General features: G+C 42.3%; 1 protein-coding gene across 4 annotated transcripts in view; it reads left to right on the top strand.

The window, feature by feature from the left end:
* NR6A1 (nuclear receptor subfamily 6, group A, member 1) overlaps positions 1-21,490 on the top strand; it is a 226,092-nt gene extending 204,602 nt beyond the window's left edge. Inside the window, exons 5-10 of one of the 4 annotated variants that reach the window (XM_012639676.1) lie at positions 5,100-5,254; positions 7,688-7,912; positions 9,243-9,497; positions 17,207-17,328; positions 18,888-19,040; positions 21,118-21,488. In XM_012639676.1, the coding sequence (XP_012495130.1) occupies positions 5,100-5,254; positions 7,688-7,912; positions 9,243-9,497; positions 17,207-17,328; positions 18,888-19,040; positions 21,118-21,206 (999 nt within the window). In that variant the 3' untranslated portion in view covers positions 21,207-21,488. Of the gene's footprint in view, positions 1-5,099; positions 5,255-7,684; positions 7,913-9,242; positions 9,498-17,206; positions 17,329-18,887; positions 19,041-21,117 lie in introns of all 4 variants that reach the window. The other 3 variants (XM_012639675.1, XM_012639673.1, XM_012639674.1) reach the window with 3 other exon arrangements.
* Positions 21,491-23,770: the final 2,280 nt, after the last annotated feature.

Raw genomic sequence — 23,770 nt, forward strand, 5'->3', positions numbered from 1 at the left:
TTGTCCAGCTAATTTCTTTCTATTTTTTTTTTTAGTAGAGACGGGGTCTCACTCTTGCTCAGGCTGGTCTCGAACTCCTGGGCTCAGATGATCCGCCTGCCTCGGCCTCTCAGAATGCTAGGATAATAGGTGTGAGCCACCACACCTGGCCCACTGGTTCTTACTTGCCTGCAGGAGAAGAAGTTATTTATGACCCATCAAGTGAGTCAGTACACTAGTAGGCAGGAAGAATGCCTTAAGAATTATTCGTGTGGACCAAGAGGCAACCACTAAGAGGTTTTAAATAGAGAGAGGGACATACTCAGATTTGTATTTTAGAAAGATCATTGTAGCAGTGGAAATGGTTTCTGAGGAGTGGGGTGAGGGTGAGTGAAAGTGAGGGAGAGAGAAAGCAGTTAGATAGGTTTTGTAGAAGTCCCAGGCAAAAGATATAGGTAGTAGTTTGAAGCAGAGCAATGACAGTGCAGATTGAGAGGAGGGTATAGGTTCAAGAGATATTTAATAGGTAAATTGATAGGAGTTAGCCAATTAAATGTGAAGGAATGAAAGACAGGAGTTCAGAGTTGTTTTGAGTCATACACTGATGATGTATGGGGAATTTCCTGTCACATGAGCTTGGTAAACAGTATATACTCAATCAGGGTGTGTGTGTGTATAAGACTCCCAACTCTGCTATATTCATTTTTTTTTAAATCAAAATTTTTTAAAATATTTGCTATTCTTGCTATTCAAATCATATATATCTCTTATAAATTCATCTATTTTGGTCTGGACTAATAGCTTCTCCTTTTAAAAAATTCTGGTAAAAACCGTGTAACATGAAGTCTACCTTCTTAACAACAAAAAAAAAATTTTTTTTAAGAGTCAGTATCTTGCTCTGTCACCCAGGCTGGAGTGAAGTAGCGCAATCTTAGCTCACCACAGCCTCAAACTCAGGGGCTCAAGCCATCCTCCCACCTTAGCCTTCTGAGTAGCTGGGACTACAAGGCATGCACTAAAATGCCTGGCTAATTTTTAAAAAAAATTTTTTAGAGATGGGGTCTTGCCATGTTGTCCAGGCTGATCTTGAACTTCTGTGCTCAAGCAGTCCTCCTGCCTTGGCCTTCCAAAGTGCTGGAATTACAGATGTGAGCCACCACACCCAGCCCCTTAACAAATTTTTAAGTATACAGTACAGTGTTGTTAACTGTATGTACATTGTTATACAGCAAATCTTTAGAACTTTTTCATCTTACATAACTCAAACTCTATACCCATTGAACAGCAACTCTATTCTCCCCTCTTCCCAGCCCCTGGTAACCACCATTCTACTTTCTATTTCTAAGAATTTGACTACTTTAGATACCTCATAAAGTGGAATCATGCAGTATTTGTCCTTCTGTAACTAACTTATTTCACTTAGCATAATGTCATCAAAGTTCATCCTTATTATATATATATTATATAGCATATAACAGGATTTCCTTCTTTTTTAAGGCTGTATGTATATACCACATTTTCTTTGTGCATTCCTCCATCGTTGGACATTAGGTTGTTTCTACCTCTGGGCTATTTTGAATAATGCTGCAGTGAACATGGGAATGCAGATATCTATTTGAGATCCTGATTTCAGTTCTTTTGGATAAATATCCAGAAGTGGGATTGTTGAATCATGTGATGGTTTTATTTTTCATTTCTTGAGGAACCTCCACGCTCTTTTCCATAGCGGGTGCACCATTTTACATTCGTACTAACAGTGCACAAGGGTTTTAGTTTCTTTACACCCTTGTCAACACTTATTTTCTGGGTCTTTATCTGGGCATCCTAACAGGTGTGAGGTAATATCTTGTAGTTTGTAATTGCATTTCTCTCATGATTACTGATGTTGAGCATCTTTTCTTATATACCTATTGGTCATTTATCTCCTTTGGAGAAATATCTGTTCAAGTCTCTTGCTCATTTTTAATTGGGTTATTTGTTTTTTCTTACTTAATTATAGGAGTTCCATATATATTTTTGATATTAACACCTTACCAGATATGTGGTTTGCAAATACTTTCTTCCATTTCATAGGTCGCCTTTTATCCTGTTGACTGTTCCTTTATTGCACAGAAGCTTTTTAGTTTGATGTAGTCCCACTTGGTTGTTTTTGCTCTTGTTGCCTGTGCTTTTGGTGTCTTATTCAGTCATTGCCAAGATCAATGTTATGAAGCTTTTTCCCTGTGTTTTCTTCTAGGAGTTTTATAGTTTCAGGTCTTATATTTATAAAGTCTTTAATCTATTTTTAGTTGATTTTCATGTTTGTGTAAGATAAGGAAGGGTCCAATTTCATTTTTTTGCATGTGGATATAGTTTTCCTGGCACTATTTGTTGAAGAAACTGTCCTTTTCCTTTTGTGCAGTCTTAGAACCTTTGTCAAAGATCACTTGACCATGTATTAATATATGCATTTATTTCTGGGTTCCCTATTCTGTTTCATTGGTCTATATTTCTGTCCTTATGCCAGTACCACACTGTTTTGATTACTGTAGCTTTGTAATACGTTTTGAAATTGAAGTGTGTGGCCTCCAGCTTTGTTGTTTTTTCTCAAGATTTTTCTGGCTATTCAGGGTCCTTTTCTTGCCTAATTGGTCTGGCTAGGACTTCCAGTACTATGTTGAATAGGAGTGGCAAGACTGAGCATCCTTACATTGTTCTTGATCTTGGAGGAAAAACTTTCAGTTTTTCACCATTAAGTATAATAGCTATGAGCTTTTCTTATATGGCCTTTATTTGTATTCATTCTTTTTATGTTTAAATGCAGTAGAATGTTTGTCTCTGGGAAGAATTCTAGAATATTTCCTCAGTGAAGAACCTTCTTCAGTAGCACCTAATGTTTTTTAAATACCCTGTGTGACTTTCCTACTGTGCCAGGGATCTTTAGTCCCTTACATCTCCATACTCTGTATTCTCTCCAGAATGGAAAGCATGGTTGCTCAGAGAAACCTAGTCACCTGTCACTGCATTTGACTTTGTGATACTGGGCATATCCTTCTGGTCTTTCACTATTTATAGGTAGTATGTTAGGCAGAGAGAGCTGTTCTTAATTATGTTTAATTATTTTAAATAATAAAAACAAGGAGGGGTAGAATTTTCATTTATTGAGCACCTCTTCTGCACCTTTACTATCTTAGATTAACCTCCAAGTCTGTCTGACTCAAACCTGCATACTTCTTTGCTCCAGTATCCTGTGAGGGAACCATGAGCTACAAGGGAGATGGTATCATTTCCATTTTACAGATGAGGGAACTAAGGCTCAAAGAGCTTGAGTGACTTGCCCAATAGCACCCAACTAGGAAATGATAAATGAGATTTGAACCCAGGTTCTAGTACTCCCAACATACTCTATTCCCTGTTCAGTGCATCGGTGATTGCCCAGTGTCCCATGGGATCCGCAGGGAGAGACAGGTGCAGTCCAACTTCAATTCCAGCTGGAATGAGCTATTTCACCAGAACTAGCCCTTTTCAACGAGCCCAAGTACTTCCATGCTTTCCAAGCTCTGGTCCTGCTCTCACCACCATCACTGAGAGCATCTTCAGTCAGGGTCTCAGCAAATGTCACGTACCTTGATGGCACAGTTTGTCTTCATATCTCTTATAAAACGTGAACAATGATTTAAGAGTTCTAAGGACCCCCTAAGAGAAAAGTTGTTTGCTACATGTGACTGAATTAAAAAAAAAAAAACAAACAAACACACACATAGCCCGTCTAGTTTAATATGTAATCTAAGTTATTTCAGACCAGCTGCTCAAACTTATACACCAGTTAAGTGTTTCTTGTTTCCCTTCCAAGTCCTGTGTGTTAGCTGGCTTCCAGTTCTAAATGCTCCTGTAGCTTACTATCAAGGCAGCTCAGGGTTCCTTCACAGGCTGCTCGAGTAAAGAAGTATATAGATTTGAGTCAGACTTGGGAGAAAAATGTCCTCCCAGGTTTCTATAGGAACAACAAATAAAAATTCATCTGGCCCCTCCTCCTTAGCATTCAGTCTCATTCTTTGTGCTGAGTTTAGCCAGTTAGGCCCCAACTCTGGGTTACACACTTTATAGACGTTCACTCACTTTCTGTATGGTATAGTAACTAGAGTGCTGTACTGAATATTTGGATACTTTGGCCTCTTGTTCTAACTCTTGCCCAGACATGGGTACACGTTATGATCTTGGGCAAATCAGTTGACTTGTGTGAGCTGCAGTTTCTTTTTTTATTCAGTAAGCTTTCTTACTAAAAGAAAAATCCATGCAAAGGTACATGGTAGGTACTTAATACATGAACATTTGTTTATTTATTTAACATGCATTTACTGAGTACTTTTTTCTAGGTCCTCTCATGGTCTTAGGTCTTGTATAGGGTATTTTTATAATATATCATCACAAATTTTATAACAATAGTAACTGTTGCTATGTATCAGGCTCTTTTCTAAATATTTGAAACACATTAACCAATTTAATCCTCACAACAGTCCTCTGAGGTAGATACTATTATTCTCTCCACCATACAGATGAAGAAACTTAGGTTCAAATATTTAAATAACTTGCCCAAGATTGTGCAACTAGAAGTGACAGAACCTGGATTTGAACAAAGGTAGTCTGGCTCCAGAATTCATACCCTTAACCACTAAGTTGTTCTGCCTCTTGCAGAATACTCAGAATTATGAGTTGATAGAAGAAGGACCTAAAATTCTGTCTAGGTGGTAGTAGAAAGTTTCACAAAGCAGGTTATATTTGAATTGGGTCTTAAAGGGCTAGTAGGAGATTATCATTGAGGAATGGTGTTTCAGGGTTAGGAAAGAATAGATTCAAGGACAAAGGGTGTTGAAGAACCTTAGAGGCTTTGTAGCTTGAAAGTAGGGTAAATGAGCAAGATGAGAGCCATGATGGGATATGGTGCTGGGAGGCAAGCAGCCAAGCCTGTTCTAAGATTAGTGAGAGGCCTGGAGTATGGGAGTGAAGGAGAGGGAATCTGGGTCTCTCTCTAGATAGTCCTGGGAATCCTCATGAGATTTGAATAAGGTCTCAGTCCCAAAGAAGGAATACAGGGGGTGTCCTGAGCATCTAATCTAACATGTATTGATTCCTTGTTTAAGATATCAGAAGAAGAGATCGAAAGGATCATGTCTGGGCAGGAGTTTGAAGAAGAGGCCAATCACTGGAGCAACCATGGTGATAGCGACCACAGTTCCCCTGGAAACAGGGCTTCAGAGAGTAACCAGCCCTCACCAGGCTCCACACTGTCCTCCAGGTGAGCTTTAAGGCAAACTATCTCAGCTATTGTACTCTTGCTCCCTCAGGCTCTTGGGGTAGGGACCAGGATGATTCAAAGCAGTGTTTCCTAGCCCATATTTTTGCTAACGTCCTTGAAAGTGTCAGTGGTCTCTTCTGCAGACTCATAAAGTGCTATAGCTTCTGTCAGTGTCCATACATTCTTCACCTAACAGAGTAACATTTTAAATATAGTTGTTTTCCCTTGTTTATCTTATCACTGAAATAAACCACATTGACAGTATTGAATTAAGTTATAATTTCTCTGCTTTGCAAGAGTCAATGTTTTTTACTTTATAAATTTTAAGAAACATTGAAGGGTTTTTAAGCCAGGTAAATTTGCTGTCATAAGAGAATATAAATTTAGAAACTCTTGGTTCAAGAGTTTAGTTAGCTGTTAAGTATGGAACAGAGCTGTCAGCTACCAGGGAAGGTTTCCTTTCCCCAGAAACCTTTCTTTTTTTTTTTTTTTGCAAAAATATTTTGGTAATTGTAAAATAAGCAAACATATTTTAGATATTATGATTTAATAGAGATCCATAAGAAAACATTTTGTTTTATGCAGAGATATGAACAGGTAACTCACTAAAAAGAAATACTGATAGAAAATAAACAGTCTCACAACAAAAGAAATGCAAATTAAAATGATCTAAATTTTTGTCTACCAAAGTGGCAAATTTTTTTTTTTTTGAGACAGAGTCTCACTCTGTTGCCCAGGCTAGAGTGCTGTGGTGTCAGCCTACCTCACAGCAACCTCAAACTCCTGGGCCTCAGCCTCCCGAGTAGCTGGGACTACAGGCATGTGCCACCATGCCCGGCTAATTTTTTCTACATATTTTTAGCTGTCCAATTAATTTCTTTCTATTTTTTTAATAGAGACGGGGGTCTTGCTCTTGCTCAGGCTGGTCTTGAACTCCTGAGCTCAAACGATCTGCCCGCCTCGGCCTCCCAGAGTGCTAGGATTACAGGCGTGAGCCACCACGCCCAGCCCAAAGTGGCAAAATTTTTGATGGCGGTAGTGGTAGTGTTTGTTTTAATGATAATATACAGTTAGCTGATAGATAAAATCAATCTCTTGTACCTCTTTAGGAAATGTAAACTAATACAATCTTTCTTCAGAACAATTGGCAACTTGTATCAAAAACTTTTCAAATATACATACATAAATTTTAGTTCAGTAATTCTTTGCCTGAGAAGCAATCCCTTAAAGAAATCTGACTTAGGAGCAAATATTTGTGCACAAAGAAGATTATCACAGCATTATTAATATTATTAAAAATCAACAACTTCAATGACTAAAAAACCTAGACTTGGTTATGTAAGTCATGGTGTATTTATTGGATTAAATATTATAAAACCATTAAATATTACATTTATAAAATATTTTTAATGACATGGGAAAATCATTATGGCATAATGTGTTCAATGGAAAATAGAACATAAAATGTGTTTATAGTGTGTTTCAGTTGCCTAAACTATGCATATACAATATACATAGAGATTTGCCAAACTTTGTTAGTAATGATTTTCCCTAGGACACAACCCTTTCTTATAGGACAGAGGTTGACAGACTTTTTCTGTAAAGGCCAGATAGTACATATTTTCTACTTCGTAGGCCTAATAGTCTGAGTCTCAACTGCTCACCTCTGCCTTTATAGTATAAAAGCAGCCGTAGACAGTATGTAAACCAGTTAGTATGGCTGTGTTCCAGTGAAACTTCATTTACCAAAACAGATGGTGGGCTGGATTTGGCCTGTAGGCCAAAGTTTGCCAACCCCAGTTATAGGAGATTCATCTAGGTAAAAGGTAGAGGATTTTTTAAAAATTAATTGACGGAATGGTTAGAATTCTCAAAGAAAGGGAAGGAAGGTAAGAATCTGCCTTTCTCTTTATATTTAATTGTAACTTTCATCCTATTCAGCTGTTCCTTTAGTTAGTTCCTTCCTTTGACTATTTAGGGAGTTGTTGCCACATGCCAAGTTCCTTGCTAGGTGCTAGATTTGTTTTGTGGCCTAGCAAGGCACTTGGCCTATCTGCCTTAGTTTTCCTAGCAGTAAAATAATACAGACACCCACTTTTGTCATCATAGTCTATGAGTATCCATTGAAAACTCTCCCGATGTGGCACCTGTACAAAAAATTTATTCAACCAATATTTATTCAGTACCTACTCTGCCAGGCACTGAGTGTCCAATGGTGAGCCCCACATTCATGCACCCATAGAAATCCTTGTTTCACAGATGGGAATCCAGTAGGGGAGGCATGCATTTATCCATTAATTATATGTCCCCAGCCTGATGAAAACACAGACCTCATGGCCAAAGAAGACCTAAGTCACCTTCTGGCTGATTTCCTTTGAGTAAGCACTAGATCTGCCATGACTCCACTTGACATGAGACTTTTCTCTCCAGTAGGTCTGTGGAACTAAATGGATTCATGGCATTCAGGGAACAGTACATGGGAATGTCTGTGCCTCCACATTATCAATACATACCGCACCTTTTTAGCTACTCTGGCCACTCGCCACTTCTGCCCCCACAAGCTCGCAGCCTGGATCCCCAGTCATACAGTCTGATTCACCAGCTGGTGTCAGCAGAGGACCTGGAGCCATTGGGCACACCCATGTTGATCGAAGATGGGTGAGTGAGCTCTGCCCTGCTTGGCCCCTTGCAGTCTCAAAATTTCCCTACCCCGCTCCCATCTGCATCACTGGCTGCTATGCTATACCCCAGCTTCAGAATGAGTCAGGAGGATAATGACTCAAGCATCAGAGGACAAATCCATGCTTATCTTTGAAGTCAGTTGACCTTGATTTTTTTCCTTAGGCATCTTTTCTCATAGAGTTGGGGTTACTTTTCAGTTACTATGGAATTGGGATTGAAGGACCTTTGTTTCTTCTTGCGCTTAGGTAAGCCAGGCCCTAGGATGGTCTGAGTGCTCTGGTGCTAGAGATAAGCTGTAATTCTATAGATAATTATCGCATCAAGTCTAAGCTCCTGAGCAAGGGGCTCAAGGCCCTAACTTGTTGGGGTCTATCTGTACCCCAAGCCAACATACTCATTGGTAGCCTGGTGGCATGTGACAGCTTTAGGTGCAGGCTTATGGGTAGAAGGACTACCCTTTAGTCTTCAGTCACTCTGCCTGCATAGATACAGTTCAACCTTCAGGTGCCCCCATTACTCCTGTGGCCTGGAGCGTAAGCTGTTTGAATGTCATCAAGCTTAGACCTCCCAGAAGATAGCCTAAGATTTCTTAAGCTAGCCTCCAGTTTCAGAAGAGGAGATTCAAATAGTCACCCACAAGAAGGCCACAGAAAGCCTTTATAAATCTGGATGTGGGGATGTGAGGAAAAGTCTTGCCAAGAGGCCTTGAGAGGAAGCAAGCAAACTGAACCTGTGCCTCAGAGACCCCCTTTCTCCCAGAGTTGAGAAGTGCCCTGCTCCTGCCATCTAGCTGTAGCTTAAAGGAAAAACTGAGCAACTCTGGTTCCTGAACTCTCACCACCAGAGGGTGCAGTGAGAGCAGGAAAAGCTCCTGAACTAGTTCAATTTTCTTCAGCCATCGGCCCTGAGGCTCATTTTTGTGCCAGTCCCAGTATTGGGTCAGTACCAGATCTACCCCACTGGAGTTCTCATTGCCAAAACAAGGACAGGAGTCACTTGGATTTTCTCTAAGACATGGAACATTAGAGGACACCAACGTTAAAAGTCGTATTCCCTGATAATTGCACAAATTTCTAAGCTTCCTTTCCCTTTAGCAACCTTTTCTCACCAAACCTGCCTCTCCAACCCTGGACTTTCTGCTGGCCTCATCCCTGCCCCTTTATCAGAAAATTCAATTGAATGAAACTAAAGATCTTTGAGCAAGGAGCCTGCTGCCAAGGGACCCTTTGTGCCCTTAGGAGTACCCTCTCTGTGTACCCTCACCCTCTGATGATGAAAGTGACTTTCCTCTGTCCCTGACCCCCAGATATGCTGTGACACAGGCAGAGCTGTTTGCCCTACTTTGCCGCCTGGCCGACGAGCTGCTCTTTAGGCAGATTGCCTGGATCAAGAAACTGCCCTTCTTCTGTGAGCTCTCAATCAAGGATTACACGTGCCTCTTGAGCTCTACATGGCAGGAACTAATCCTGCTATCCTCCCTCACCGTTTACAGCAAGCAGATCTTTGGGGAGCTGGCTGATGTCACCGCCAAGTACTCACCCTCTGATGAAGAGCTACACAGGTGAGGGCTCCTGGCTTGGGAGGAAATCCCAAGCAACCAAACCATTGTCATCCCTGCAAAGCAGGGTTGCCTGGCCCTCCAGAGGATGGGCATTAGACCACACAGGCCTGGATTCAAATCCTCACTCTGCCACTGACTAGCTTTGTGCCTTGGCTAAGTCTGTGATCCTCAGGTTCTGAATTTATGAAATGGGGTGATAACAATACCTCCCCAACAAGGTAGTTGTGAGAAATAAATATAGTACAGTCAAGCTTAGCAGACTGCTAAGCTGTTTTTATTACATCTGGATTCTGATATAGATAATGTATCTGGGAAAACCAAAAATCTGAACTCTGCCTACAAGGCAAGAGGGGCTCTGAGCTGGAGTTTACAATCTAAGAAAGAGACCTAGGAGTCTTCTGTGTGCCAGGCACTATGCGAGATATTTTATACTGTCTTATTTCTTTCTCACAGCATCCAGCATTACAGGTATTATTATGCTTTTTTTATAGATGAGTATACTGAAATTCAGAGAGAGCTGCCCTTGAGGGTTTTGGATTTGAATTCAGAGCCTAGATTTGAGCTTATGCCTGCCTGACTGCAAAGCTTGGGCTCCTTCTCAAATGCAATGAGATATTAAGAGCATGGGACTAAGAGACTGAACTGTTCCTTGCCATTTTCTGGCATAAAGTTTCATCCCAGCCTGCCAGTATCCTTACAACCTCCCTGTCCAGAATGGACCATCTTCCTCCTTGCTGCTTGCCTGTTCAAGCACACTTTTTACTCACTCACTTTGGTGACCTGGGGCACATAGTGACCATATTTTCTGACTGACAAATGAGGACATTTTGTCTGTTCAGACAACTTTTCTGGTTTGTTAATTTATTCATACGAAAGTCTCATAAAGATTAATTCACATTTAAGTAGACATTTCAATAAATCACTTTACTGGACAGTTTAAAATGATGGAAGTCATAGGATTCCAGGGCACCAAGAGGGAGGAAAGAGAAGGTACCCTTATCAATGAAAGGTGCAATGGATGGAATACCAAGCCCCACACTTCTCTTCACAGAACTGGGGTACATCTCCCCACTGCCACCCAGTCTCAAGCTGGGAACAATGCTCCAAGACCTTTAAGGGCCCTTTGCATAGCTGAGGGAGGGAGGAGTCTGGGTGCTTACTCTCTTGTCTGGTTTTCTAATATTCCTGTATTAACAATGCTTACTAGCTTCAGAGTGATCTATAAATGACAGAGTTTGAACCCAGCTGACACTTTGTCCTATAAACAGAGCTATCTGATTTTGCAGATGACCCTTGTCCAGAGCCTTTAATTCATTGTTTCTATCAAATTCTTGTCTCTTGCTCTGTAACTCTGGGTCATAGGAGTGTTTAGATAGCAGTCAGCCTGCTCTGATGTTGTCTGGGTTTGCAGAGCTGACCGAGAAAGCCCAGCCTCCCTATTTGCCTGGATTTTAACAGTTCAGCTTGGGGCTGCCTACAGAGTCAGCCTTTTGGCTCCACTCCCCGTAGAATAATGGGTTTTCCCAGGCCCTCTGTAGGTAGGCAGAGATCACTGGCAGTGCAGGGCTCTCTCTGGCTCTGAGCTTCATAAGGCATCCCATCCCACTGTATCCAGTCCCTTAAGCCCCAAGACCAAGGCAGGGGCCAGTAACAGCTGAATTAATGAGGTAACTTTTCCTTCCTTTGTAGGAAGCCTCCTTACCAAAGAGGATCTAAAGCTGCACTGTCAAAGTTAATAGCCACTAGCCTCGTGGACTTTTAAATTTAAATTAATTAAAATTAAAAATTTGATTTCTCATTTGCACTAGCCACATTTCAAGCATTCAGTAGCCACATGTGGCTAGTGGCCACTATACTGGATAGTGCAAATATAGATTGTTTCCATTGTTACAGAAAGTTTTGTTGAACAGTGCTAACTCTAGAACACATGTTGCTGTTGAGTTCTCAAGTGGGTTCTGAGGATAAGAAATGAATTTGTTTTTAGGACTCTCTCTACTATAGGGTCCATCAATGGAAAAATAAGAGTTAAACTTAAACATGTTAGTTCTGATTCCATGGCTATTTACTGAGTATCTATTGTGTGTGTTTGGGAGGAGGAAGCTATATCACAGATGATACAGATATGGTTTCTGATTCTGAGAGTCCCTATTCTTGGTTTAGTGAATTGGAGACAAATAGAAGCAGATACAATTTACAATGCAGGGTCATATTGCTGGAGATTGAGGGGCATATGAAGAACTAAACAAGCATTAACTAGGGAATGAGTGCCTCTACTTGCAAAATCAAGGAAGGCTTACCAGGAGAACAGACATTTGAGCTGCACCTTGAAGTGGGAATTTTGTAGGTACATCGTAGAGGACAGGAGGAAGGCAGGAGTATAACACAAAGTCCTACAAGTTTGGTTCCTGGATGGTTGCTATGTGCTGGGAACCAAAAGTAGTCCTGTGAATTAGGATATAAAGAGACTTATCTGAGAGAGACAAATGAGAGAAGAAATGACTGGAGAGAAAGGTAAAGACAAGACAGGACATGAAGGTGCTCAAATGTCAATCTGAAGAATTTGGATTTTATTGTGTAAATAGTACTATGTCATAAGCAGTTTTTAAGTGGAGGAATTACATGGTCAGGTTGTGTATTAGAAAGATCTCTGTGGCTATAAAGCTCAGAATGGATTGGTATGGCCAAGATTAGAGCATGGCAGCTGGGCAGGAGCCTATTCCATAGCTCAGGTAAAAGAAAACAAGGCCTGGGCAAGGCAGCAGTGATTGGGGGACTAGAGAGGGCAGCCCAAAGCCAAGAGATGTCAAGGAGGTAAAGTCAGTGGGACTTCAGTGAGTAGAAAGAGTTGGAGATGACTGCTGGTGTTTTGGACTAGCCAGACAGTTAGGGACCAATTCTCTTGGCCAAGATAAAGGAGCCCAGGAAGAACAGGATGGGTGACGAATCTCTCTGAATTTGGTTTGCATGTCTGGAGAGTCTGAGATGCAGGTGGGACTGCCCAGGAGGTCATAGGAAATGGAAGTGCAAGAACCTCTGGAGTCAGGTTAATTACTGTAAAGCAGTACCCACTCTGCTAGAAACCCAGGGAGTGAAGTCTGTAATTGGCCATAGCTCTTTCCTACCTTGGCTGCTGCTGCCTTGCTCCCACTCCCCCAGACTGCCTTTACTTTTTCACAACTCTTGAGTGCAAGTGAGTTCCTGCTGTCATGAAAAGGCTTTTCCCAGATGATACATGACCACCTCCTTTTCTAGTCTCCAATATTGAATCAAATTTATGGTACCCATATTCCTTAATCAGACTGTTATCATACAGTGAACTGGGTGAATTTGATTTAAAGCAGATTGTAGCACCAGCCAGCGACTGCTCCTGGACCTAATCAAGACTCTTTCACTCTCAGGAGAAGATGCCTTGAGGTAGATGGGCTTTAATGGGCACTTCTATCTCGTGAGCACTAGCTCCATTTCTGCCAGATCTCTGGAAAGTTGCTTTCCAGCTTCCCTGCCTGGACCTTAACTATAAGGCTCAGGAAACACAGTCTTTTACTTTTGCTACAATAACAGGAGTGATGATGATGCTATTAATAATGGTAATGGCTAACAACTATAGCATATTTATTATGCCAGATTCCATCTTAAGTGCTTTACATAGGTTATTTTTTGCGTCCTTACCACCACCCTATAAGATTGGCACTGGTATTATCCCTGTTCTAGAGATGAGGAGCATGATGTTCAGAGAAATGAAAACTCAAGGCTACAAAGCTAGAAAGAGATAGAGTTAAGATTATCATCTAAATCTGTTGTGCTCAAAGCCCCACCTCTTTATGCTAAACTCTTGCTCTCCTACAGCCTTCTCAAAAGGTGTGACTTTCTGGAATTTGTCTTGGAGCTACAGTCTTACTTTTCATCTTGGAGTCTGTACATGGGTGCTGAGATGGCAATTTCTCTAAGGTTGTGGTTAATGACTGCTCCTGGGGTAGGTGCATTTAGGTGAATGAAAAAGAGACAACTAGGTCTCTCAGGCCCCTTAATGGGACATAACTTACATAGTGTCAGCTTCAATTGCTGACTGAATGGTCCAGTGGTTTGGGGGATCCTAGCAGGAATGTTTTCCTTGTCCTAGCATGCTTGTGTAATGGGAACCTAGAAGAAGAATGGGTGTGTTTGTCCAACTTTCTGGCTTTGAATGCTGATAATTTGTAGACAGGGAATACAGGGGCGTCAGAATTGTGGAGTGGGCAGATGTGGAGGAGGCACGGCTGCAAGAGAAAGCAGGCCCATGGAACAGAGAACAACTTTGTTTATCAAGGGGTGGGATGCGGGGTGTGGAGGAAAGCTTTGCAGTCAGGCTGTGGAGTCTGAGTGGGGGCTGCTGGGCTGGCTGCCAGCCCCCCCATCACTGGTGTGGGTCCATGGTGGCTGCCTGTTGTAGGAAACTTGGGAGAGAGGGACATGCTATCCCAAAGAGAAAGGGCAGATCTGGGGCATATGCACAGGCAAGGCACTTGGGAGCTCCTTTGTGTACCTCAGGTCAAGATTCAGCCAAGAACAGGTTTGGCATTGCTGGCCAGGGGTCTGGCTGATAGCCACACACCTGCAGGTTCTGCAGTGCCAGAGTGAGCACTTGGGGAAAGAGGTTGCTGATTAAGGGACAAAGCATTATCTTTGCTTGCTACGCTGCTCGGCCACCAAACAGATGCTGATACTGCTTTTCCCTTTGCATCCCCTTTTTTTATGCTCTAGCCTATTACATTCCCCCTACCCCTCCAAGCAAATACTGAAGGGAATTGGTAGTAAAGACCTTATTTTCCTCTCAAAAACATAAGTAGCCCACAAAGTACTATGATGAGGAAGGTCTCCCAGGCACAATGCCTCCTGCAAGTCTCAGCATCACGGAGGCACTGTAGGGGCATTTTGTGCACTGTAGCACACCTAATACCCACCCAGAGATGGGCCCTGGGCAGAGTTGCTGTGGGAGCACAGAGCTCCTGATATCCCATGTGGTAGCCTTTCCCAGTTAGCAGTTAACAATAAGACAGGACCAAGGGTGGGCAGTGTAGTGCTGAGAAAAAGCCCCTAGGTTTGGAATTAGAAAACCTAGATTTGAACCTTTGCTCCACCACCACGTATTTACTGTGTAACCTTGGAGAAGTCACTTCTTTTTCTGCTTCCTCATCCCTAACATGGAGGTGATATTATTTATCTATCAGGTTATCAGGAGGATAAAATGTAAGAATGTATGTGGAAGGGCCAAATACATAATAGAGATACAGTAAATAACCTCTCTGAGTCTTCATTTCCACACATGAACAAAGGGGGTTATGATTAATATCCATTCTGTGGATTTATTTGGAGTATCCAATGAGATAGCGTATGTGACGGCTGGGCGCAGTGGCTCACACCTGTAATCCTAGCACTCTGGGAGGCCAAGGCGGGTAGATCACTCAAGGTCAGGAGTTCGAGACCAGCCTGAGCAAGAGCGAGATGCCGTCTCTACTAAAAAATAGAAAGAAATGATCTGGACAACTAAAAAAAAATATATAGAAAAAATAACCAAGCACGGTGGTGCATGCCTGTAGTCCCAGGTACTTGGGAGGCTGAGGCAGGAGGATTGTTTGAGCCCAGGAGTTGGAGGTTGCTGTGAGCTAGGCTGACGCCACGGCACTCACTCTAGCCAGGGCAACAGAGTGAGACTCTGTCTCAAAAAAAAAAAAAAAAAAAAGAGAGATAGCATATGTGGAATACTTAAAGTGCCTGGCAGGTAGCAAACACTCAACAAATGGTAGAATGGTAGATAAGGTTATTATAGTGGTTATTGAATATGAATTTGTCTATCAGCTAGTATGGGAACTTATCAATAAAGTTGTAAAAGCTATTGGGCCAGATGGAGAGAGAAACTGAATTAGCCATCCTAGCTCAAATCAGCAAACAGAAAGAAGCCTTGGCTCAGCCTGACTGGAAGCCATGCCATGAGGCAGAGATGCAGAGTTCCAGATTGCAAGTATAGTCATCCCTCGGTATCGATAGGGGAGTGGTTCCAGGACCTCCATGATAACCAAAATCCACAGAGCTCAAGTCCCTTATATAAAGTGGTGTACTATTTACCTATAACCTACACATATCCTCTTGTATACTTTAAATCATCTCCAAATTATACAATGTACATGCTATATAAATAATTGTCATACTGTATTTTTAAATTTTGTATTGTTTTTTACTGTTGAATTTTTTAAAAAAAATATTTTCAATCCACAGTTGGTGGAACCCGTGGACATAGAACCCGCAGATACTGAGGGCTGGCTCTGCCTGCTACTGTGGCTTACATTGGTGCTTGAAAAGTGCAGGTGCCTCTGGTCCCAACCAGGGACCCAGGCAGGCTTTCCCTAGGGAACAGAAAATGTCCTTTTTGCCCAGGAAGCCAAAGCCTCGCAAAGCTAATACAGAAAGCAATAGCACATCCCCAGGTGTTCTGGACCCTATCCAGATAGGGCCTTCTTGGCCTGGCATGGGGCTACAATGCCCAGATCTGAACATGTCACCAAGAAGCAGCCCTGCAGCTGAGCATCTTCTCTTTGTGACTGAGCTGCATCTAAGGCCCATCTAGAACTCTTCCTTGGCTCACTGTCCATCCCACTTCTAGAATGACTCGGGCTGGGCTTGACCCCAGCTTTTGTAAACTCCTGCTTCCCCATTAAACATTTGCCTCCTTGGATTGGTGGTATCTCCATTTCTGTTATGAAGTATACCCAGAGCATTAGTCCCTTGGGGTGGCCTAGCCTGGGGCTCCTGTGCCTAAAACTTGGTCCATGTCCAAGAAACTCACTCCTAACCCAAAGAAAGGAGCCTGGCCAGCTTTAAGCCCCCTCTGTTAGAGAACGCCACCTTAGATATTGGAAAAACCAAGGCCTTGGGTAGTTAGCTCAGGTTCTAAGTTCTAACTCTGCCACCAACTCTATGTGCTTGTGGACCAGTCCCCTCCTTTCTTTGTACTTCAGTTTCTCATCTGTACAATGATGATGACTATCTCACCAATCTCATAGGGTTAAGAGAATCAAATGAGATAACACACATAAAGTGCCCAGCACAGAGACTGGCACAGCATGGAAGCTCAGTTAATGTTTCCCTCCCTCCCCAGCTAAAGTCAAGGATGCCAGGAAAAATTTTCACTGTGTATAAACCCAGCTGAAAACAGTGAACCTAAGTAAATACAATTAGCAGCATTTTCTACATTGTATCAGAGGCTCATGTAGAGTCACCATGGCAGCTGCCATTGATATGAAAGGCTGCATCTCAACAATAGTGGCATCCCGATAATGTCATATTTCTCTATATTTACATCCCAAACTGCCTTTGGCCCTTGTTAGCCCAAGCAGGCAAGCATTATCATCTTATAGAGGAGGACCTAAAAGCATAAAAAGGGTCAAATGACCTTGCCAAGGCCTCACAGCTTGTGTGTGATGGAGCTAGATTTGAACCTAGATTTGACTGATGCTACCCAACCTTGGGAACTGCAGCTTGCATGAGCTACATTGGCCTCTAGACAAACCATGGATCCACATGTACTTCACAAATGGCTCTGGATTCCACTTCCCCCAAGCTCAGCCTCTTTCCTGTCATAGATGCCATAGGGCACTGTAGGAGCCCTCTGTCTGCCCTTTCCTGGCTCCCACTGGTATCAGAGCCCACTTTTAACATCTGTGTCTGTTCTCCAGGTTTAGTGATGAAGGGATGGAGGTGATCGAGCGGCTTATCTACCTGTATCACAAGTTCCACCAGCTAAAGGTCAGCAATGAGGAGTATGCGTGCATGAAAGCAATTAACTTCTTAAATCAAGGTGAGTGACTGGGGTGGGGAAAAGGGACTTTTGGGGGAGGCAGTGAGCATTGGCCCTCATGTTTCACCCCCCTTACCCTCAGGATTGTCAAGCAGAATCTGTCACACTATGTGGGTGCCAATCTTGTAAGGAAGACCTGTGTTTCCCATGTTATCACCCTGCCCCTTTATGGTGCAGGGAAAGTGTGGATTTTTTCTTTAAACCTAAAGGCCACAATCTCTATAACTCATAGAGGAAGGAAGAGGATTCTCTTTGTTTAGTCAGTTTTAATGCATTTAAAACACAGACACCAAGGACAGTACATGCGTCATTTAAAATATGTACCAAGTTTACCAGTGACTGAAGAAGAGCAGAGTGACTGATGAAACTATTGGAGATAAGGGCTCTGTGACAGGCTGGCAGTGGTTCTTACAGCTCCTTCGGGGCACACACACACACACACACACACACACACACACACACCAAGCATGGCTTTTAATTAGAAGAGTGCCAGATACGTTTTATGGTGGGCTATTACCTGCAAAGTGGCGCTTGGTAGCTGCTTGTAACCAGTGTATGAAGGACAATTTGTATTCTTTTTTCCAAAGTAGCATATGAATACTCTACTACCAGAATGGAAGTGGGCTATTTTGCTGCCTGTGGCATTGAGAGTGCTCTCTTCTTATGTTCAGTTTCCTAGTCCAGAGACTCTTGATCCCCTCCTCTTTGCCCACTCTCCCCCTACGTTGGCCAGACCTCCTCCTGCTTCTGCACTACTCATGCATTTATCTGGTGCTCTGCATGCCTCCCTTAGGCCAAGCCCTGTGCTCAGTATTAAAGACATTAAAAAAGCTTAGACCCCAGGTCCCTGGCCTCAAGAGGTATATACTCTGATAGCACTGGACACATTACTTGCACCTCAGATAAGGGGAGATCAGTAGCAACTTCTTGGAGGAGGAGGAGAAAACTAAGCTGGGCCTCCAAGGCTGGGTAAGATTTATATATAGAATATTTATATTCATCTTCTATATATAAAAAGGATGTGTGTTTATGTATATATATATATATGGGGGGGAGAGAGAAATCTATATAGAAAAAATGGACGGACAGCTCAGGTAGAATAATAAGAGAAGAGGCATATAGATCGTGGTGTGAGGGAGGGGGTATAAGCATAATGTGTAGATATCAGGAAAGTTTCTGACTGATTCCAACAAAAGGCAAATTTAAAGATATTGTGAAGGATAAATTTGGAAAGGTAGGTAGGTTATTCAGTCATTTGTTCAGCATTTCACTGGTGTCTGTTTTATGCCAAGCCCTTTTTTTGGGAGCTGGATATGAAGTTGAGAAAGATAGCCTAGCTCTCAAGGGGCTTAGTCTAATTACTGTCCTCTGTTTTTTCCTTCTCTACCTTATTTCTCTTCCCTTATCCAGAGCTTGGTTCCTCCATATCAGAAAGAGTAAAGATCCCCTATTATGACAATTTGTTTAATAACTTTTAATTGAAAGATACGCATATTCAAGGAGCTTGTGTTTCTTCCACATTAGAAAGCCCCTCTCATTCCTGTATGGTTTTTTCACAGATATCAGGGGTCTGACCAGTGCCTCACAGCTGGAACAGTTGAACAAGCGCTATTGGTACATTTGCCAGGATTTCACTGAATATAAATATACACATCAGCCAAACCGCTTTCCTGATCTCATGATGTGCTTACCTGAGATTCGATATATTGCAGGTAACATTCTGGGTCCGGGGCTTCCAACCCTTCCTTGCTTCTCTTAGCTTGTAAAGAGAATGAGGCGAGCAGTGTTTTTAGGGTGCTTATACCAGCCCAACACCAACTGCATAAAAGAGTTACTACCCTTGCCCTCCAAAAAGTTCTATTATAACAGGAAGTTTGTGTTTTCTTTGTAGAGAAAAGAAGCTAACATTTCTTGAGCTCCTGCGATGTGCAGGGTACTTGGTGGCCTTTTATCATGTAATCTGCAAGGCTGGTGGTTGGTGACATTATGGCCGTTCTCTGGATAGGGAAACAGAAAGAGGCTCAGAGTATCTCAAATTAATTTAATTTCATTAATTGTATACTTAAAAAGAGTGAATTGTATGATATGTGAATTATATTTCAATTTTTTAAATTAACTTCATTTCATAGAATTGGCCAAGGACTTTCAGGGATCATTTATTTAAAGTGATATCTTTAAAATCCTATGTTTGCATAGGAATTTTGTGTGTTGGGGTGTGTACATATGTGTGTTTGTAGGTGGTCTTGACCTCTTCTGAGCTTCTTGATGTTTAAATATGTCCATTTCAGTATAAAATCTTGGCTTTTTGTTGTTGTTGTTGCTTTACTTCATTTAATAAAGATTCTTGTTTATGGCTGTCCAGCATATACTAAGGGGCAGTTTGGAAATGTGACCTCTAGATTGGGATTGTTTCTGTAAAATTCAGCAATACAGGCCGGGCGCGGTGGCTCACGCCTGTAATCCTAGCACTCTGGGAGGCCGAGGCGGGTGGATCGCTCAAGGTCAGGATTCGAGACCAGCCTGAGCAAGAGCGAGACCCCGTCTCTACTAAAAGTAGAAAGAAATTATCTGGACAACTAAAAATATATATATAAAAAATTAGCCGGGCATGGTGGCACATGCCTGTAGTCCCAGCTACTCGGGAGGCTGAGGCAGGAGGATCGCTTGAGCCCAGAAGTTTGAGGTTGCTGTGAGCTAGGCTGAAGCCACAGCACTCTAACCCAGGCAACAGAGTGAGACTCTGTCTCAAAAAAAAAAAAAAAAAAATTCAGCAATACAGTTTTTGAAGGAAAAATTTTTCAGTCTGACAAGGGAATTTTTTTCTAAATATAAGCTGGACCTAAACTATTTGAATTTTAGGGATGTTTTAGGGGTAGTTTGTCTCAGCATTTTAAAACTATATTCTAACAAATGAAATCTTAATCAGGTGCTCTGTGAAATAAAGGAAAGTCAATAATTATATGCCACTCTTCCTCCATAGAGCTGGTTTCTCAGCCCTGGCAGCACTTTCAATCATCTGGGAAGCTTTTAAAAAATATAAGTGTTTGGGTTGCACCTCCATAGATTCTGATTTAATTAGTATGGGGTGGAGCCTGGGCATCAGTATTTTTAAACTGCTCCCCAGTTGACTCTAATGTACTGTCTGGAAGAAAAATCACAGCCTTAGGTATTTACAAAGTGTATTAACACACTGAATGCTCTGAGAAGTCGTTCAATAAAGAAACCTTTAAAACTCTTTTTTAACTCTGATTTTCTCAAATTTATTTATTCCTATGACCACTCCCATTCCTTTTTTCCTCAGTACGTTTATTAACCTATTATACTGTTCTAAAGTGCAGTGTTTTGTAAAATGCTAGTTAGAAAATCTACCAGGAAAAAAAAAATAGTATGTAAGTTTCTCATGGTATTTTAGCTCTAAGAGGGCATCTAGGACTACTTCTCAGTTTCAGATTCCTTATCTATAAAATTAAGATAAAAACTAATACCTATCATACAGAAATATTGTGAGAATTAAATGAGATACTGCAGTTAACCACCTAGCACAAAGTAAATATTCCCTGGATAGTAGGATCATTATGATTTGGCACCATGACTAGACTCTCTAGGGCACCAAAATGGGTCTGGATATCAGGATGTTAGCCCAGTCTGTCTGAGCTTTGTGATACTGCTGGCACTTCTCTTGCCCCAGTCACTCAGCAAGGTGATACTCTCCCTTCACCAGCCTGAGAGGAGAAAGACTTGCCCTTCCACTGGTATTCTCTGCTAACTCTTTTCCTACCTTGTTCCCAGGAAAGATGGTGAATGTACCCCTGGAGCAGCTGCCCCTTCTCTTTAAGGTGGTGCTGCATTCCTGCAAGACAAGTGTGGGCAAGGAATGACCTGTTCCCAGCGCCCTCCTCAGGCCAAACACACACAGCGCCTTGGGTGGGCAGGACAGGCTGTGCAAGAAAGAGCCAGAGAGACCAAGATGGAGGCTATGGAGCAGCGTTTCCAGTTGCCTCTATGCAAGAAGAGTTTTTGTTTGTTTGTCTGTTTTTTTAACCTCATTTTTCTATATATTTATTTCACGACAGAGTTGAATGTATGGCCTTCAACATGATGCACATGCTTTTGTGTGAATGCAGCCAATGCATTTCCTTGCAGTTTACAGAATGTGAAGATGTTTGATGTTACAGTGTTGTCATTGTTTAGAAATAGTTCTTTTGTATTTTGAGGGAGAGGGTGGGATGGGGCTGAGATGACTATTTCAATGATGTTGACAAAGACGACTACCTCAATGGAAATGGGGGGTGAGACCATCCCTACTTTTTCCACATTTTCTCAGCAGACTCATACATTTGTCTGTCAGAGAGCAAACTGCCTTTTTCTGGCCATGGAATTGCCAGGTAAAAGAGCACACTGTAAGGGGCAAAGTGTTCAGAGATTTACTAAGCAAGGTTACTGAGATGTTTGGAACAGGACAGAAGATGAATTGAGCCATCTCTTTGGAAAGCATGAAAATTGAGAGAGTAGGATGCGGTGACCAAATCTGAGGCAGATGTCCTCCCACCCAGCAAGTCCTAAGGGCAGAAGGGTTTCTGTCCTCACACCCTGCTGCACCACCACTGTCAGTTTCTTTAACCGTCAACTTTTCATTTAGACAAAGTCTGGCCATAAGTCAATACATAGCCATAGGACTTGCCTGCCATCTCCCCTTGGGCTCTCAGCTACCTAGTTTCCTTACCTGGATCTACTAAGGCCTGCCTTCCTCATACTCCTTCCCTCTTCCTTAGAAATTTGACTTCCTATTGGCCCTTTGAAAACCCAGCTGAGCAAAATGCCATGTTCTGGATCCTGATGCCCGCTACTGATTTATTCTTTCATCTTGTTTTCTTTAAAGGGTAGTGGGGCAAAAGTCAGACTGCTAAAAGAACAAACACTCCTCCTTTGGAATCCCCTGTTCCTCTCCCTATTCCATCCTACCTCACTGCCAGGACTGAATCTAAAAACTACAGTCTCTTTTTTAAATAGTGGGAAAGACTGTTCACCCATCTGCTGACCAGAAATTTTGTTCCTAAATACTACCCCAAGTTCTCCTAAGTGAGACCAGATTTCTGCAGGGCCCTAGAATTGAACGCCCAGGGCCCAGAGTGGCCCAGATGCCCCTTACATTGTCAGTGCCCTGGCTAACCAAGGCCTGGAAGGCTGGAGACAAAAGCACCTGGAAGGGAAGGGGGCGCTTTAAACTACCTCGTGTTCCTAAGGGCCTGGATACTACCTCTGCAGATATGGCCTGGACCCCTACTTCTTTCACTACCTGCCCCACCTAGTCCTGGGAAGTGTTCCTTACCCTCTTAACTTTGGCCAGTGGCCACACCAGGTCTGTCATGGGACTCTTTCAGGTGCTTTTCTCTTCTCTGCCTTAATACAGCAGTTGCCCCCCCACACACCTAGGTACCTTCTGCAGGCAGTGCAGCAGACAGACCAGTTAGCTGGGTACATGCCTGGGTGGGCTTGAGGGGCCCACAGAACCTCCTTCTGCCTATTTAGTCAAAGGCTGTTTGCTCTCTCCCCAACTCAGCCTAGTAAACCTACCCAGGGAGCCACCACATTGTGTGCATACTGGGTAGTCTTATGTCTGATTGTAATTTTTTCTTTCTGGTGAAATGTTACGGGTACCAGCAGAGTGGCGATTTTTTCCCTTGATGGATCTAAAACTTGGAGCATTACTCTTCAATGCCATTTCCCCAACTGCTCTGAAAAGAAGACATGTTCCTTAGGAAAATCTTCAACTAGCATGTTTTTCACATCAATGGGAAGATTGTGTGTATGTGTGTGTATATCTGTTTATTTTTAAGTTCACAATGTTTTTCTTGTTTCCCTGAATTTTTCTATTTAACCAGTTAGATCACATTCTTTGGCTACAGGTCAGACTCCGAGCTGCTTTCCTCAAGATAGGGGAGGAGGCATATATCAGAAACCCCTTTTCTAAGACAGCTCCTGTTTGCAGCATCTTTCTTTGCTTAGACCTCCATCCGTCAAATTATTATTTTTTGAAATTGCTTTTCAAATTAAACATTTTACCCGTTGTGTTGGGTGTCAAAGGAAAGTGCTCCCTGATGAGGCAAAAACATGTCTCTCCAATAATGTAGTATTAAACAGAGCAAGTTGTTAATTTGTGGAGTGGGGGAAAGGTTCTGCAAGTTGCCATTGTACAAATCCATTTTTACAAATGTTTGCAGCAGATTCCACAGAACAAAGAGCCCATTCATTGCCGAGAGCCCTGCAGAATCTCTGAGCCAAGTGGCCGTGTGTTCCGAGCCGGAGCCTGACCTGTGGACCGCCTTTAATGTCTTCTGTACCCAGTCCTTTATGACGTGGGCTTTTTTTTTAAACAGGGTAAAGTGAATGTGTTGCATTGCAAACTCAGGTATTATGAGGAGAAGGTAGGAGTGTAGCTAGC

The sequence above is a fragment of the Propithecus coquereli genome, unplaced genomic scaffold (genome assembly GCF_000956105.1).
Source record: "Propithecus coquereli isolate 6110/MARCELLA unplaced genomic scaffold, Pcoq_1.0 Scaffold142, whole genome shotgun sequence".
NCBI lineage: Eukaryota > Metazoa > Chordata > Mammalia > Primates > Indriidae > Propithecus > Propithecus coquereli.